General features: G+C 44.1%; 1 protein-coding gene across 1 annotated transcript; it reads right to left on the reverse strand.

Annotated features, from left to right (window-relative positions):
- Positions 1-309: 309 nt before the first annotated feature.
- fam110d (family with sequence similarity 110 member D) lies at positions 310-17,293 on the reverse strand. The gene is made up of 2 exons (XM_079503550.1): positions 17,141-17,293; positions 310-2,575 (listed from the first exon to the last, which is right to left on the reverse strand). Exon 2 carries the CDS (start codon positions 1,863-1,865, stop codon positions 543-545), a length of 1,323 nt encoding a protein of 440 aa, XP_079359676.1. The 5' UTR covers positions 1,866-2,575; positions 17,141-17,293; the 3' UTR covers positions 310-542.
- Positions 17,294-18,073: the final 780 nt, after the last annotated feature.

The following is an 18,073-nucleotide window of genomic DNA, read 5'->3' on the forward strand; positions in this document are numbered from 1 at the left end:
ACGCACGCACGCACGCAGCCACGCATGCACACACTCTCACACTCTCTCTCTGTCCAGTTCAGTGCATTAAGAACCCCACAGGGGTGCCTCGGATGTTTGGTTACAACGCCTGCGTTTACAAAGAAAAAAACAACAACACACAAACTAAACTGGGACAGTTGTTAGATGCTCACGGTTCTCTAGCTCAGAAAAACAAAAGCTTAGTGGTTTTCTATTCTCAGTTATTCATTTGGGAGTGTTGGGGGTTATATTTGGTGTCAAGGTCACTGCTGCTATTACAGACAGCATTAATGTTTTTCTTTTTATATATGTGCCTGGGGGGGTTGGGGGGGGGGTCAAAGGGGGTCAATCCAGTTCTCTCAATAGCCATAGCTACTATACATTGTTTCAATACCAAACACTGTCATGTTTTACACTTGCTCTGTTAGAAATAAGTAGCTCTAGCCACTGAATATTTTCAAAGGATCTATAAATACAGCATATAAATCTGACAGTTGATCAATGGCACCAGGTCATGATGCAGTCTCTGTCCCAGTTGGTGACTAAACGGTAGACTCTTTGGGGCCCTCGCGGGCAGCGTTCTTACAACTGTAAAGCCACTTGATGACGCGGGCATTTCTCTCAATGATTGACACACCGTTCGGAAGCTGCTCGGTCAGCTCTTCCTCAAACAGCCCCTCACCCGAGTGCCGGGAAAACTCGCTGGGCTCGGAACCGCCGCATCCTCCCCTGCCAACGCTCCGGAGCGCCAATGACAGTGTGTCTACAGAGCTAGCGCCAGACAGGAAGTTGTCCCGACCTAGCCGCTCTATCATGTCCATGTCCAGTCCACAGAAGTCAAAGAAGCGCTCCTGTTCTGACAGCGCCACCGAGCAGCGCAGGTGCAGGTCTGATTTGGACCGCTGCAGTTCCCCTGAGCGCCTCCGGGGTGGCGGCGACGCACGCCTCCAGGGGTCGTTCTCGTCATCATGGCAACTTGAGAAGTTACCATTGGTGACATCGTTACTAATTTCATTTGAAAAAGCGTTCTTAGTCGGTTCAAATGTGCAGCTGAACCCAGGGCTGGGAAGAGACCCCGGAGAGCGTTCATGGTCTGTTCTGCTGGACCGCCTGCTCCCTGCTCCCCTGTCTGTGGTGTCTTTGTCATTGGTCCAGGACATGCGAGAGTCTCCGTCCCGAGATGGAGCTTTCTCTTCACTGATCACCATCTTCTGGGTTCCCCCCTCCCCACCTCCACCACTGCTCTTCTCCCTCATCGAACCTTGGAACAGCCGACGGACAAAACTGTAGCCTTTCAACTCCATGTTGTTGTTGTCCACTACCGCCGATCCACTGGGGCTCTTACACTCCTTCTTTTGCCGGTAGATGACCAAGGAATCAGGTCGCAGCATGCGTTTGCCGCCGGTGCTCCTCCTCAGCACAGGGGCACTGTGAGGCGCCACTAAGCAGACACCGCCGGGGGTCCTCGGGCTGGGAGGCAGTGCATTGATAGCATTGCTCCGGTTCCGTGACTCCACGTCCGTCTGCCGGTTCTCCTTTCTGGAGTCATTGTTTTCATTCTTGAGCGTGGAGAACGGGGTGCTAAAGGAGCGGCGTTGGGGGACACGAGGGGTGAGCGTACCAGGTACGGTGAGGGGTCGTCGGGGCGGTGGTGGCGGGGTGGCACAGGGCGACAGTATAGGTTCCTGCTTAGTATTGATGACATGCTGGCTTTTCACATACTTTGCTTTGTCTGCCTCTAGTCTCTCTACTGCACTGATAGAGCGGCCATAGCCCCCACCATCTATCTGCCTACGCAGGTAGTCTGGCCCCTTGTTGAGGAGCCTCAGAGGAGAGGGGGATCCAATGGGCGTCAGTGGCTTCATGTTGCTTTATACAACCAGGAAAATACATCAAAAAATTGCTCCCGTTTCTTGTAGTAAAAGGTGTTCCTCCAGAAATCTGGTGTTGGTCCTGGGCAATTTTCAAAAGTAAATAGGAACTTTTGAATAAGCTTTTAACTAAAGAAAATAAAGCATAGCAGCTCCCATTCTGAATGTTCCTAGATGGGGTAACAGATAGGTAGTAATTCCAGTGACCACAAGGGCCAATGTGTTGTGAAATTGTCTATAGATAGCTTATAGTCTTTGTTGGGCAGTGTTAGAGCCCAGACAAATTGATATCTCTATCCAGTATTTACACAGGCATTTGGTATAGATGGGCAGGGCACAGGGAAATCCTTTTTCTGTCAGCCAAATGCACTCCCAAATGAGACGCTCCCTGCCCACAGTGCAGCAGAAATAGCAGGCAGAGTTCACTTTGAAAGGGTCACTTCTCCCTCCTCCTTTTCTTCTTTCTTTCCCTCCCCCCGGCAGCCCTCCTTGGTTGATATTCTCAGTGACGGCTGCTCTGGGAAATGAGATGTAATAATGCTTGAAATATTTGCTTTGCGCAGGGCCGTCTGCGGGATGCTGGGTTGAGGGTTATTGTTCAGCGCCCGTTGTGGCTCTGAGGGTGGCCGGCACCAAGACCACTTGGGATGTTGATGGACAGATAGGCAGATGTAGATCGTATCCTTTTCCTCACCTCACCTGCCCTGGGAAAAACAGAAAGACAGAGAAAAGTGTGAGTTTTAGCTAGGCCTGCTATTCTCAAGAGAAGACAGCAGAGAGCAGATGGCAAAGAGGACAGTGGTCCCTGAAGCACAGCTCAGGTTGTATTTCATGATGCAGGGAGTTCCATGTCAGGGATGAGAGCTAGGAGAGAGCAGAGTTCTCATAAATACACCAAGTGGTCTTTTAATTTAATTTATCACAGCAACATTGGATTGAAAATTCATGTTACATTTATACATTACATGTCCTAATCCAAGGGGATTTAAATTAATTAGCAGAAGAATGCATCCGGTTCTGTGTGATATGGGGTGGCAGTGGCTCAGGGGTAAAGCAGCCGGATGGCAAGTTGGCAACCGTGAGGTTCCCAGTTTGAACCCAGAGTTAGTGTCGAAGTGTCCCTGAGCAAGACTCTGAACCCCTAATTGCTCCCGATGTGCAGGTTGGTGCCTTGCATGGTTTCCTCTGCCATTGGTGTATGAATGTGTGTGAATGGGTGAATGTAATGCATAATGTATGTAAAGCGCTTTGGATAAAAGCGCCATATAAATGCACCATTTTATATGCCTGCTTTTCTGCAACGTTTTGTATTAAGTGTGAGCATGTATTAGTGGTTTTAGTACAGAAATACATTATGCAGCATCACTACATTGCATAATGATAGGAGATTTTACACACTCCATGGCAGCATTTGAAATTCCAAGCTGTACTGAATACTAGATTAAGTCTATTAACTTTTAAACAAACCTCAAGAGCTGGAATAAACTGTTCACAGTCCCAGTTAAACATTTTTTAATTCAAATTAACAAGCTTCAACAAAAGTTAAAAGACACGTAACCTGCTGCAGCACATGACTAGCCATGGATTTGTAACTGGTGCTGTATGTTGTGTAGAAAGCATTTTTTAAGTTGTATTTTTAGGTTAACACTACGTGGGAGTGGCGAGGGGAGGAGTGGGAGTGAAGGATGCATACTATATGTGCCTATAATAGGAACAGCTCTACCCAAAGAGGAGCAGGAGTATTTCTGGGTAGAAAACTCCCCGCCTATAGTTATCATATGTCTATTTGTACATACTGGTATACATGCATGGGCATGCTTCTTTGTGGGCATGTGTGTATTGTAAATGGGTTGTAGCTTGCCTATAGGCCATGCGCTGTGTGCGCGAACGGTGCCCATATGCTATGTGCATGTGTGTGTGTCAGCACAAGGCAATAAGGCCCTGCCCAGTAGATGAAAGAGGGCTGTAAAAGGCACAGTTGGTTTGCAGATTATCAAGCCATTTTTTTTCAATTCCCTCATTCTGATGGGTTTTTTGATGCATAAAGACAGGCTGCGAGAGGCTGCCATGTGCAGAGGGAGACATACAAAGACCATGTCTTGAAAACTTTCAAAACCTGGAGACACAGGTGGTGCCTATTTTCTATCCACTTCCCGTCCAAATGTATTAATTTAAGAGTCTGTCTGGAGAGACACACGTACACTTGACACACTCCTGCTGTGGTAGACAGCTGGAGAGTGCTGCGGTATATTGTTCTGCCGATCGCTTCAGTCTTTGTTCAGAATATATCAAATGCTATTTTAGCCTTTACCATGTGAGGAAAAACAATGAATGACCTCATTTGGCAGGAACAGGATCTTCATCTCAGGTTTTAGGGGCGGGGGGGCGATCGGTGTGATAGGGTATAGTGGCAGCTGCCATACACAATCACTTGGTGAAGTGTGAATTGTACACTGTAAAATTCTCAGTGTTCATTTAACTCCAGAGTGTATAAATGGAACCTAAAGGGAACCCTAGAGTCTGTATTCTGGGGGTAACAGTTCTTAAATCATAAACTGTATGTTGATTTGGAGAGATTATGATAACCTTTTGGCTATTTATTTAACACTGGGAAATGGAGTCCAAAATGCCATTATACTGGTATTAAAACAAAATGTTATTTGTAACAAAGTTAAAGCTCTGATATTAATCATTGCTATAGTGTCAGTTCAGTAACAGGGATCTCTTCAGCTCTTATACATTTTCAGATGAGCCACCAATGTAATCCAATTGGAAGGCAGATCACATTGATCAGCTTAAATGTTATAGTGTTCAAATTCCATTCTCGGCCCTCATGGAGCCTTACTGGTTAAAGAACTGGAGATATGGGGTAGACCCTGCCCTGATAATGAACAACCCCCCTACAGCAAAAAGTTACTTACACCTCCTTAAAATACACCAGACAAATTAATTAAAATTAATTATTTAAACAACTAGGGTTGCCTTTGCCTATGACTACGGCTCTTCACCCTAAAGGCAACACAATGCACAAACTCCCCTAGACCACCAAAGTCTCAAGACATCGCAAAATAACTAATTACAAGCAATTACGAGGGTGGCCTTGCTCAGTCATTTAAGGAGACTCTTAACCTTTCAACCATCACAGCTCTCCTATAGAAGAATACTAATAGGGAGAGAGATAGCCCACTAGCTATATTTTCCAGATGTCAAGCAGCGAGGGTGCGGGAAAGACATTGTTTAGGACGAGTTCCGGGAAAATGTTTTGCAACAGGTGTGGAGGAGGGAAAGGGTCTAGACTGGATCAAAAAAGAGAAATAGCAGAGAAATGGAGCGGAACTGAGCGTAGGGGTTGCGGTGTTGGGGTATCCCATGTACAGTAGTATTTATTAGACACCTCTCTTCCGGAACAATCTGGTCACCATCTGAGTTTCTAGTTCAAAGTGGCACGCTAATGCTATTGAAGCGTTAAGAGAGATTAGCAAGTGTGTTAGCCTAAGCTTATGTCATTAATTCTGATGTGGGCTTTCCATTGTGTGGTGGGTAGAGATGAGTAGTACAGGTCTGCACAGAGTGGATATTAGAGTGGATATAGTATAACTACTCATGTACTTAAGTGAGCATTCATATGCCCCACTTCCTCAGTCTACTTGAGAATGTATGCTTATGGTCACTGGTCATACAATATATTATTACCTGTAATTTTAGTCTATATTTACATGCTTTTTGTGTGTGTGTGTGTGTGTGTGTGTGTGTGTGTGTGTATGTGTGTGTGTGTGTGTGTGTGTGTGTGTGTGTGTGTGTGTGTGTGTGTGTGTGTGTGTGTGTGTGTGTGTGTGTGTGTGTGTGTGTGTGTGTGCGGCACTTGGCAAAAATCATGTGAATTCAACCCTCCCACCATGACCCCACAACTAATACTAGTCCAAATTTGTATGATGATTGGTTCTTGTGAGCTTGTAGATTGGCTATTTTGGTGCGTGGTACCATCGTACCACTAAATATAAATCAGAGACAATAATACTTTTAGAGGTTATCATTGCCTTTAGGACTATGAACAACATCACAATGGTGTGCATTAGTTGGGATGCTATTCATGTCTTAACAGGAAACTGTACTAAATATAGACAACGAGCAAGTGGTCTCAGTGGAAGTGTGTTCATATTTCTTCTTGATAAATTTGATTTAAAAACACCGGGAAGGAAATCAGGCAGGATTTTGTTGCAAGACCTCTGCAATGAGAAGGTCAAGTTGACACAACACATACACAACAGAAGCATTTTCACTCCAACACACACACCACCAATACCAACATTAGCTGTATTGACCATAATGACTCAGATGAGTACCCAGAACATTCTCCTGTGATCCTGGGTCTTTTTGAAAAGCGTGTGACGGATGGAGAACCTCTCTCCCGAGCTCTGCTGCCTCCCCTGTATCTGCCAGCAGGTAGTTATTAACCTCTAAACTCTCTGGCTTTCAGGACCCCCCCCCCCCTAACCTTTTATGCCTTATTTTACTCCCTTTTAGCCTCCTTTTTTGCTCCCTTCAAACTTCACCTCACTTTCACATTGTACCCACAATCCTGGGTGCAAATTAACACTGCATATCCTCTCTGTCTGTCTGTCTGTCTGTCTGTCTGTCTGTCTGTCTGTCTGTCTGTCTGTCTGTCTGTCTGTCTGTCTGTCTGTCTGTCTGTCTGTCTGTCTGTCTGTCTGTCTCTCTCTCTCTCTCTGTCTCTCTGCCATTGTCTCTCTCTACTCTCTACCCTGTCTCCCTCACCCCATCATCTTTCTTCCTCCCTACTCTGTCCTTTCCGTCATCCTCTCTCCAGCCTGCAGGAGAGGCTTAACCAGGCGCCCCATGCAACTAAAGAGGAACCAGATGTTTTCTGTCATGCTACATCAGGACCGTGGGACAGCCAGAGTCCCTGGCACAGCCGTGCCATGAACAGGGACCATATACACATGCTTTTCAACGTTGCTTTTGATCAACGGCTTTGTGTGGGCTACTTGCCTTTGACCCCCTGTTTGCTAACTGAGCAGAGAAGGTTATGGCAAGGTGTTGTTGGTTATAACAGACACACACATAGTTGAATTTACACCTAAGTGCAAAAACATAGGTTTCTGCTTCTGACGTGTGAGCAGTGCCCCAGAGAGAAGCTAAACCAAAGAAGAAGAAATACACACTAGGAAGTGCTTATTTGTTTCGAATTAACTTTTTCAATTGCCAACAGAATGGCTTGATCTAAGCTTGCAAGGCGTTACCAAGTAAAGTCAGAGGGCCTCATATCAAAAGGTTAAAGGAAGTTCCGCCATGAAATATGTATTCAGTGAGGTAAACATTAGATAAGAGTTTAATAAATCCACAAGGACCACCTTTGAAGAGCTTAAGAATATAGTAATTTACCTTTCAAATCAATCTTTACACTGATGAGATACATCTGCTGTGTATACTGGCCAACTAACTGACTCTAGAAATGGAACAAGAGACTGTTTACGTACACGGCAGGCATAACCAAACCAACCTGCAAGGCTAAGAATTTAATAGAGTACAGATTTAGCACTACTGTCACAGAAATTAGGTTCTTAGCTTGCTTATGATTCTTGATGACTATTTCTATGTATTTCAAGTATTACCTTGTGTTGTTCTTGCTTACTGTTAATCGCTCTGGATTAAGAGCGTCTGCTAAATGCCTAAATTGTAAATTTAAATTGTAGCACACAACAATTGACCCCACTGGTGTTCACCATGAAATCCTCAGTCACCTTTGAAAAGCTTAAGTTTACCTTATACTGAAGAGATACATAGTTTGCTGTGTTCTATTAACCAAGTGGTCATCTCTATATTCCTCTTTCTCTCATTGTCTTACATTCCTATTAACACTGGTCGTGTTAATGGTCATCACTGCGGGACTACGACTGTTTACAAGCTCAAACTTTAACCAGGATTTTCTCAGATGTCTTTATGTCTTCAAGAAGCGGCATCTGTCTCATTCTAAATTCCCTACAGTCGCCATGTGTGAAGAAATGGCCACTAATGGGTCAGCATTAATGACTTCATACCGTTGAGTCTTTAACCAGGATCAGAGAAACAGACAGTGAGCAGTTCTGTTATAAAATAAGGATAGACAAAGATTATAGGGGTGTCTTGTCCATTTTTCTTCAGCAGAGCATCCTCGCTTTACATTATTTATGGTCTGAAACAATGGTCCTCCCTTCCTTTGGGTCTGAAGATAAGAGTTTGAGACCTGGAGGCTGCCTGCCTCATTAGTCAGGCAGAGAAAGAGAAAGGAAAAACAACATGACAATAAATATACGCCACCCTTTGCCCATAGACAAAGTCAGCAGTGGGTCATCGTAAATCCTCTCACTATTGTGAGGCCTTAAGCACAGTTTGATCTACAGTTGGTGCAGGCTACCTATATGTCTCTAGCTAGCACATTCAAGTGGGGCATGCCACATGGGATGACTTGGGGGACCCCCAACCTATAGACCTCCTCCCCCAACCATAAATAGACATGATTCCCTCTTAAAGCTGCTATAAGAAATATTATGTCAAATTTTTTATTACATTTTTTTTGGTATTCAGACATCCAGCAATTAGTAAAATGCTCCCAAAAAAATGTAGTCTCTGTGACACATCTAGGGGCCACAATCTGCATTCAAAGATGTAATGTTCCTAGAAGCTTTGTCATTGGTCGAAAAGAAACCCGGTCAAAATGACAAACCAATCAGGAATTGACAAACCAATTAAAGAAGGTCATTAAAATTTTGACATAATATTGCTTATAACAGCTTTAACTTAATGCGAGCACTCTTTTGTCATTCAAAGCTAATCATTGCAGGATAGCAGAGTGCTGGAGCCGAGTGCCATAGAAGTAAAAGGTGTGCATGGAAAGCAGTAAATCACGTGACTATATTCAATCCTAGAACTGCCCTTGTAAGTCAGCCTGTTATCAACGTTATAACACATGCAAGGCTAAGAAAGATAACGTCTGCTGGTGATAAGATATTCACCATTATTCTCACTTTTATCAACAAACCAGGCAACCTCTATTTCTCCCCTAAACCCTGCTACAGTACCAGGAAGAGTGCTGTTTAAACTGATAACTACAGAGCACTGACCTATATAACCTTATGACTCACTATTTACTTTGTTAACTACATGCTTAAAAGCATGCTAAAATAGAGTATGAGCTTCACCCACAGCCTCCATTTTGCAGTCCCTGTAAAATGCTATACTCATAGTGCTCTCTTTGAAGTCCTTTGGAGTGTTAGTTTTATGAAGATAATTTTCCACATGAACACAGCCAACAAATATGTAAAACAGTCAACATTTAATTTGGGCTGTGTATTATATCATCCACTGAATTTGTTTTTTATAACTAGCCAAGCCGAGATAGGATAATTGTTACTGAAGATTAGGGAAGCAGCTGTGAGGCAAAGCCTGGGTTAGGGGAGTGCACTTTTTTTATTTAGTTCTCCACACTAAAGCTTTTATGTTCTTGATTTGTCTAGTGCAGTTAACTAGCAAATTAATATATCACTCTTTGAATTAAAGCAGCTTCCTAACCTCTGGTGGCCTTTTGGAGGCACCTTTCCCCTGTTTTTCTGGTAAAAACAAATCATTCCAATTTCCAACAGAGCTCTTAGAGGTGAAAGTTTAGAATTGTGAATTTGTAGCTGGTTGTCACTGAACATCTTCAGTTAGACTTTTCTGGATATGATTATAAAAATGTATCTCTATCAGATGAAAACGATCACCACATGTTGATGTGGGCACCAGTCTCTCTGTCTTAACTTTCAGTGCTGGAATGTTCAGCCTGTGCCATGATGCCTCACAGCCGATGAGTAAAGCAATGATGAACGGTGAATTCTTGGGACTTTCTTCTAAAAAGAACCCAATATGTATTGGTAAAGCACCAGAAAGCGGATGGTGCTTTGCGTGCGTGCGTGCGTGCGTGCGTGTGTGTTGACTGGAATGTCTTTATTGTTCCCGCTGGGTAATTTGTTCTGCAACAGTAGTCAACACAACCAATACACATCATAAAAATATTAAATAATCATTAGCTATATAAAAGCACTAAGGTGCCAATAGTCATTCGTTAAAGTGTGTGTGTGTGTGTGTGTGTGTGTGTGTGTGTGTGTGTGTGTGCGTGCGTGCGTGCGTGTGTGCGTGCGTGCGTGTGCGTGCTTTATCAATTATCAACCAGGCCTGCAGCTTGTTCAAAAACCCAACAGAGCAAGGGAATAAATTATCTCAAATATTTGGCTATTCTAGGACCTCCTCCTTGATGGCACGAGGCGAAATGTTGCATGTCAAGGGTCTGCCTGCTCTGTCAGAATACTCTTTGCCCTCTGAGTGGCTGTAACTTAAAAATTGTGTTTTAATCAGCAAAATGTTACAACCCTATTTTGAGGTTGCCAAACCAACACATCACTCAAAGTCAAGCTATGTGTGTGAGCTGTGGCTGCACGTGCGTGCATGTGTGTAATGTGTGATCCTGTATATTTACATCGCAAAGCTTGAATATTCAACCCAGTCATCCAAGGCCTGCCCCATGCCAACTTGACTTAGGTGACCAGTTGTACAAACAGCACTGACCTACTGTGCGTGCAATACAGGCTTGGATGTAAGAATTCACTGTGCGAACCCGGGTAACACAAATACCCTATGCTGGGTTTGTATATACAGTACTGTACAAATTCGAGACACATCCCTAAATCTCCCAGAGTCTTAAATCATGACGGTCTGTTCTCACACACAACCCTCATTAATCTCTCAGCTGGTGTGAAAGCTCTAAAAAGAGAGCTCTTGACTGTCTGGCAAGCCATCAGAAAATGTATTTCATCAAGTCAGCATAACTGTATTGCATAATTGTCTCCACCAGGCCGAAGGCATGGGGAGAGAGTATGTTTTGCACTCCGTCCGTGTGTCCGTCCGTGTGTCCGTCCGTGTGTGTGTCCTTCCGTCCGTCCGTTACCAGCTAATCTCCGGCACCGTTAACCTGGTCGATGCCAAACTTTGCACACACACTCCCTGGATGCCAACGATGAACCTCTGCCCCACATTTTCCAGAACGGCCTGTTATAGCGCCACCATGAGGCAGCTTTTCACATTTTTACCTAAAACTGCACCGATCTGCGTGAAACCTTGCATGCACACTCCCTAGAGGCCAAGGACAAACCTTTGACCTGCATTTTCCGCATCTGCCTTTTATAGTGCCACCAGGAGGCCGACTTTTGTAAAACACATTTTCTGATATTACTCCTCCAGATTCTGTCACAAATCGTTACACAGTATCTCTATGGTCATGTGCTCAAGTCGGATCTGTCCGATATTTCATATTCCATCCTAATTGGCTATAATTGGCTTTCACAGTTTGTAAGATTGCCCCGTTTTTAACAAAAGCCTCAAATCATAAACGCAGCATGCAATTTACGTGAAATCTTTCACACATTTTCTTACTAGGCTGAGGAATATATCCCACCCTTTTCACATTGGCCTGCTATAGCGCCACCAACAGGTTGATTTTTGCACAACACATTTTTGGAACAAAATGCCTCAAATCATCCAATTGCCATCAAAGGCGTATGAAGAAATGGCAATCGGTACACATGATCTCTGTAGTCATGTGATCAAGACGAGTCTGTTGGATTTCTCAGATTCTACACTGATTGGCTAAGATTGCCTTCCAAAGTTTTCAGGAGTGGCCCGTTTTGTACAAAATGCTGCACATGTCCTGCTCATCCAGAATTCTATCCTCAGAGATGCTATGAGTGATCTGGCTCTGCATTTCCTCAACAAAATGAAGAATTGTTGCAAAAACAAATACAAAAAAACATCCTAAACATTTTGCCAAACATCACACACACTCCTATCCTCCTGGTGGAGACCTGTGCCCGGAAGGGCACTTTTTCTAGTTATCTCTGCTTCTGCGAACTCTTGCAAGATATTAACTATCTAAGTTCAGTGAATATTTGGGGTTTAGTATTGCGAAACACCAAAACATTTAAATATGTTATCGTTATCTATTGGCACTTGACAAATGAGCAGCCAGCATCTGTGTGTATTCCTAACATCTCTTCAAACAATCAGTAAACAAAAAGACTTCCATACAGCCACATGTTCTGGACACATGTTGTTGTTACATCATCACCTCAGTGTTGTAGCAGTAGTAAAGGATTATGGCCAACAAGCCAACTCCAGAGGACTCTGACCAGTGTTGTTTGGGGGTTGGTCAGGGCTTAGGGCTCAGCTCCAGCTGTGCTGTGTCCCTAGCCTCCGGGTCATTTGCGACACACAGTATTGCCAGCCTGCCAGACCTCATCCATTCCTCCGTGCTGGGACACAATCACTGCTGATTTATTACTAAAGCCAGAACAGTATTGCTTTCCGAACATCACTGACTTTAAACCGTTTCAGTTTTTTTATACAACAAACTACAAGTTAAGCTTTAATATGGAGATGACATTGTGTACTGTAGTTCCCCACTATGCCCCAACCAACCTTTTCTCCTATTACTTCCGACAACAACAAAAGAATCAACCATCCATGGGGAAAATGAGTCAAGTGTTAAAATCCCTCAAACATAGACCTTGACCTGGACCTGGATATGCACTTACATTTCTGTTTCCTTCCATCAACTGTTAGTTAGGATGTAATGAACCTGCCAGCTGTCTTCTTGCATTATCGGCTCGCCCACAAACAGGCCACCTAACCCTGAACCTGAACCCAAACCCCTCACCTGCACCCTGCTCTCTCTCTCTCTCTCTCTCTCTCTCTCTCTCTCTCTCTCTCTCTCTCTTCCTCTCTATCTCTCTTTTTCTGAGTCACCCTTCATAGGTATAACACAAAGTTCTGAATGAAAGTCAGCGGCTACATCAATGGTCCCCCACTCATGCTCATGGTTGAGCGGACACCGGGCTATATGTGTGAGGGTGATTGGTTGCGGCAGAGCTACAGAGGCACCCAGCCAGACTGTGAACAATTAAAGGGATGTGAGAGCAAGAGGGAGATGGAACTGCTCTAACAGCTGTCACCCACACACTGGGGACTGGCAGTAGATGGAACGATGTCGGGATGTATCTTTCATGATTTAGTTACCCGCAATGAATTATACATCAAGTCGCTCATCGACATTGATGAGATGAGATGCTATGTGACGGCAGAGAAGATGACTGGCGGGTTTGGAACATGACAAAGCGGATCGAGGTGGTGATATCGCTCATGGTTCCAAAGTTAACATTTGGTAAAAGTTTAAATTTTGTGAACTTGAGTCAAGCCAAGCCGCTTTGCGCTTTCAAAGAGTAAACACATAACAGTATTGTAAATCCGATCCAAGAGATGAACCCAGTCTCACTTTGAAAACAAAAAAGTCATTATCCTGCTAAACATAGTCTCTGCCACGCCTTTAGCCTGGCGGAGACAACTAATATTCTACATCTCACCATTTAGTGTGGTGACTCTGGTGAGAGACGAACAGCAAGTTTCTTGACACATTCATTGTTCCTATTCTTCAAACTGTTCTTCCTGAAAACTGCTGGTGAGGAAGTTCCCACAGGCTGTAGGCACAATGGTCCAGACCAGGCAACAGGAACAATAAAGTCAAATTATAAGCCCTGGCCCTGACAGCTCGTGTGAAGACGAGAATGTTTGATGTTTCACACTGTTCCTTTCAAATGCCTCTTCAGCCAGATGCCACTCAGTGTGTTGCACACCTTTACACAGAAACATACACACGCACGCACACACGCACGCACGCGCGCGCGCACACACACACACACACACACACACACACACACACACGCACACACACACACAGCGCTAGGAGCTAAAATGATGTCAGCACGACCCTCTCTCCCCTCTAATTAGAAACGTGAGCTTCCCGCCATTACCAGGGGGTCTTGCATGCAACCATGCAACAAGAAAGGGATTAAACATAACAAATGTTTGACGTCTGTGTCAGGAAATGTTTTTTTAAGACTATGCTATGCAGGAAAGGCAAAGCCTTCGCTTAAAACGTGAATGTGGGCTGGTTGAACTTTATGTGATAAGAAACACATGAGTGGCCCATTGTGAACTAAAACCATGAAACGTCCTGTGGCTTCCGCTTGTTCTCCACAGTCAACACTGATGTGGGTCAAGTCCACGAGATTATACATTTTAGGACTCTCAAAAACAAGAATGCAAAGAGAAATGAGAGAGAAAAGTGACGAATGAAAGGCTGACTGAAATAGGAACACACCAGAGTAGCCTGTGAAATATTCAGCCCTCGACCTATGCTGGATCATACAAGGGTCAATGATATGGCGGCTTCTGGGCTGGCCTGAGAGATGTGGTGAATATAGATACAAAAGAATGTCTGTGTTTCAAAGTGTGTGTTTGGTACAGCCAGTGATTCCCCCAAAGGTCATATTGGGCAACTTGATTTTGTAACGCTTCTGTGACTCCTGCCTCAGTCATGGAATAATCCACATGCTCTGACGAGCACCATCGCATGCCTGCCACTGTTACCATCACCACTACTAGCTTTGGCTGCATAAAAACATCTTATGTAGGAAGATAAGGCCTGCATTTCTTTTCATTTAGTTTCATGTTAATGACGTCTTGGCTCCTGTCAACAGCCCCATGCAACGCTGCTGTGGCGGCTGCCTTTGTGCGTGTGCCCTTAGGCCCCCTGAGCTCTGGCAGGAAGAAGTGCTCCTGTCTGCTCCACTGGGATCAGCATCAAACACGCACGCACGCACGCACGCACGCACGCACACACACACACACACACACACACACACACACACACACACACACACACACACACACACACACACACACACACACACACACACACACACACACACACACACACACACACACACACACACACACACACACACACACACACACACACACACAGCCTTATTGTAGCTGAAACACTAGCACACTGCTGGGGGGGGGGGGATGGAGTTGTTTACAACTGCCTTAGTGTGTGATTTTACAGGTATGTATACTGTTGTAAAGACTGTTGTTTTCTCGCATATGGACAATCATAGACTGTTGAATGTATGCATGCCTGCATAGGGGGATATTATTTATATCCTGTGGTACATAGCATCGCTTGAACCATTCCTTTGCATTTTATGCAAAGTCCTGCCTCTGTCATTTTGTGTCACTCTACAAAGTTCTGCATCGTGTCAATCTGATTCTATATTAATGGCCAAACTGTACAAATGTGTACATGTTTTGTCCTTGGTTATGAAAGTGGTTCTGATGTAATGTTAGTGTTAGTAGTGGAGTGTTAATAGTGGTGTGAGGGGTTGACTGAAGGTGTTTATGGTCTGTGAGCCGTTGACCAATTTTAGCTTTGAAGTGGGAATATAATCTAGGTCAAATGTGCAGGTTGGGACGTCCAACATAAACATAATCATAATCAGTGAGAGGGAGCCTGCAGACAGGCCCAAATCTACCACATAATTTCTGCTCAGATCATGTTGAAGACTCAGACATCTACCTTTGTGGGAGAAACTATAATGACTATAAAATGTGAAAACTCCTGCTGAGAAGGCAGTTAATCTCTTGTCAAACTGATCACTGTGAAAGTAAAAGATCAGATACGCCTCTGGAAAGTAAGAGCACACCAGTGATTTTCTCTGCTGCATGATACAGTATTATCTGCTTCTTCTGACATGTGATGCTTTCGGTCAAAGATATATGAACCAGTACGACAAAGGATAGGTTTAACGTCCTGCCACGAAGGTAGGACAAAGGGATTAATCGGCAATCACCTATCACCCCCAGATTGCTTGTAGTGAAGAGAGAAAGACATGTTTGGTCTGTTTTCTTGTCTGTTTAGTCTGTGCCTTCGCTGTTTATATGACTGACCCTGTACCAATTCTCTAAAGTCTGGCTGAATCCATGGGCCATCAGTGATGGGGGCAGGGGAGGAATTAAGGCCCTAGCTAGCCCCAAAATGACTGCTTGAAAGAGAGTGTTTTACTTATAAGCATTAGTGGGTTGCATTGCATAATGACATGAAGAATAATATAGTCTATAGGCATAGCTTTATGCCATTTCATGAAGCCTGCCCTGTAAATGGCCTGAATGGTCTATCATAGATGTATTTGTATATACACAATGCTGTACCCCCTCCAACTGTACATGCTGTTTTTATTATATTTTTGACACTTGCTTTGGCAATGTAAAGTCAACGTATGTTTTCTTTTCTGAATGCCAATAACCTTTGAATTGATAGTCTTGATCCAAGGCTAGAATGGTCCTACAATTCACCAGCGTACATGTGTTTGTTATAAGCAATGTGATTGCCAGAGGAGGGAAATGTTTCACTTGATTAAAAATTTCAAGACGTCCTGATACGTCCTGATTAGATGTCTGAGGCCCAGACGTCATTGGCCCTCTATGTCCTTGATTTAATACAGATGTAAATATTTACCGTGGCGCGTGACTAATGGTAGGATAACCTCGTTGCCCCATGAAGAGAAATGTCCAATCAGAGCGTAGCTATACAGCAGCAGCAATGGTCAATCACAACTTCACCCCCTTTTCTCTCTCTCCTTTATCTGTCCAGTCGCCGTGCGTGAAACGTATGCACGCACGTATGTCTGTCATGCTGTTATTAACGACTCACTGGAACGTTTCAAGGGTGAGTTAAAGCAGGAGGATATAGGTTTACATAGCAGATCATGATGAGTTACTGCACGTGTCAACTTCTCAAACAGTTTTCGCCGAGGAAACCGACAACCCCATCGATGTCACCCAATCCTCAATTTATGTCGCGTGCAGTGTGGCTTTTTATTGTGCCATTTGTGTGTGTGTTCGTTATTGTCTATGCTTAATTTTGCCGTCATAATAGATCCAAATGGGAAGCATCAGTTTTGAAGCAAGCAACACAACAGCTGGATAGCTATTACAGACTGTAGCGATCTCATCTCGTATTACTATTTTCTAATAAATAAATAAAACTATTAAAGTGAACCGAAATAAACATCCACGACGAAGTCACGGTAGCAACTGTGAATTCGCGTTAAATACTTGTAGGTTGGTACTTGGTGGTTGTAGCTAATTCACCTGTGCAAAAGCTGTGCGTAAAATACCTAAACCACGAAAGTTAACCATTTCAAACTTTGGTTGTCTCTTTATAAAATTGCAAAACAGTAGGCTATTGAATGACATCATCCCTGCCAGAACCGGATCAGGTTAAGCATATAACTATAACTAATTTCTACCTGAATTGAAAATGAGAAGATTCTTAATCTTACCTTGCCGTGTCCGGTGTCCCGCATGCAAGCCAAATGTATTTTCATTCAGTCTCGGATCTTTTAAACCCCGTGTCGCTTGTTGTTAGGACAGTCTGCGTGTCTTCGTTCGTGATTGAAGTGACACTCGGACTGTGCTCCCTCCGTGCGCAAGGCTCAAATCTCAATGATCCACGCTCCGCGCTCTGCGCTGACAGCCAGCACACTGTGGGACGTTACTACTGCAGTAGCAGCAGTAGGATAAAGGCAGTCCCGGCCAATGTGAGGTGTGTGACACTGTGTGTGTGTGTGTGTGTGTGTGTGTGTGTGTGTGTGTGTGTGTGTGTGTGTGTGCGTGCGCGCGCGCGCGCCCGCGCGCGTGCGTGCGTGCGTGTGTCGGGGGAGGGGGGCAGGTATTGCGCTATGTAAACTGACTCCTGTGTAGCCTTTAGGGGTGGGCGAACATAGGGGGGGCTATGGGTCTGGGGAAAGTCTATTTTTATTCATGGGGGGCCTTGTACGTTTGTAATCAAAGCCTTAAACCGCTGATTGACGGCCACTTAATCAGTTAGTTTGGTTTCATTGCTATTGATTAATGGATCCTCAGAAACCTTTAACTGTGATTGCATACAACAGCTGTTTTCAACCATGTGATGCAGACAAATTATAATACTAGAGGAGCAATTTAGTAAATTATTAATCCATTCCATGTGTGCCATTATGCATAGAACTGCCAAGCTATAACACTGCAACTTTATAACGTATCACTCCCCCACTCCAAATATTGTCTTCACCCATTTAAGTCATTACAAATAATTTTCTGGTTTGCTGTGGGTGTTTTTTTTTTCTTATCACCATGTCCGTTGATGCTGTCTTTTAAACTCTCAGTGGTGAGTGAAGTGAATGTGGAGGAAAATGAAAGTGTCTCTGAGCAATTTGCAGTGCTGTTTCTCTTTG

The sequence above is a fragment of the Electrona antarctica genome (assembly GCF_951216825.1).
Source record: "Electrona antarctica genome assembly, chromosome: 6".
NCBI lineage: Eukaryota > Metazoa > Chordata > Actinopteri > Myctophiformes > Myctophidae > Electrona > Electrona antarctica.

Excerpts from the sequence above, each read along its gene's own strand:
- fam110d (XM_079503550.1), bottom strand. The coding sequence starts at position 1,865 with ATGAAGCCACTGACGCCCATTGGATCCCCCTCTCCTCTGAGGCTCCTC.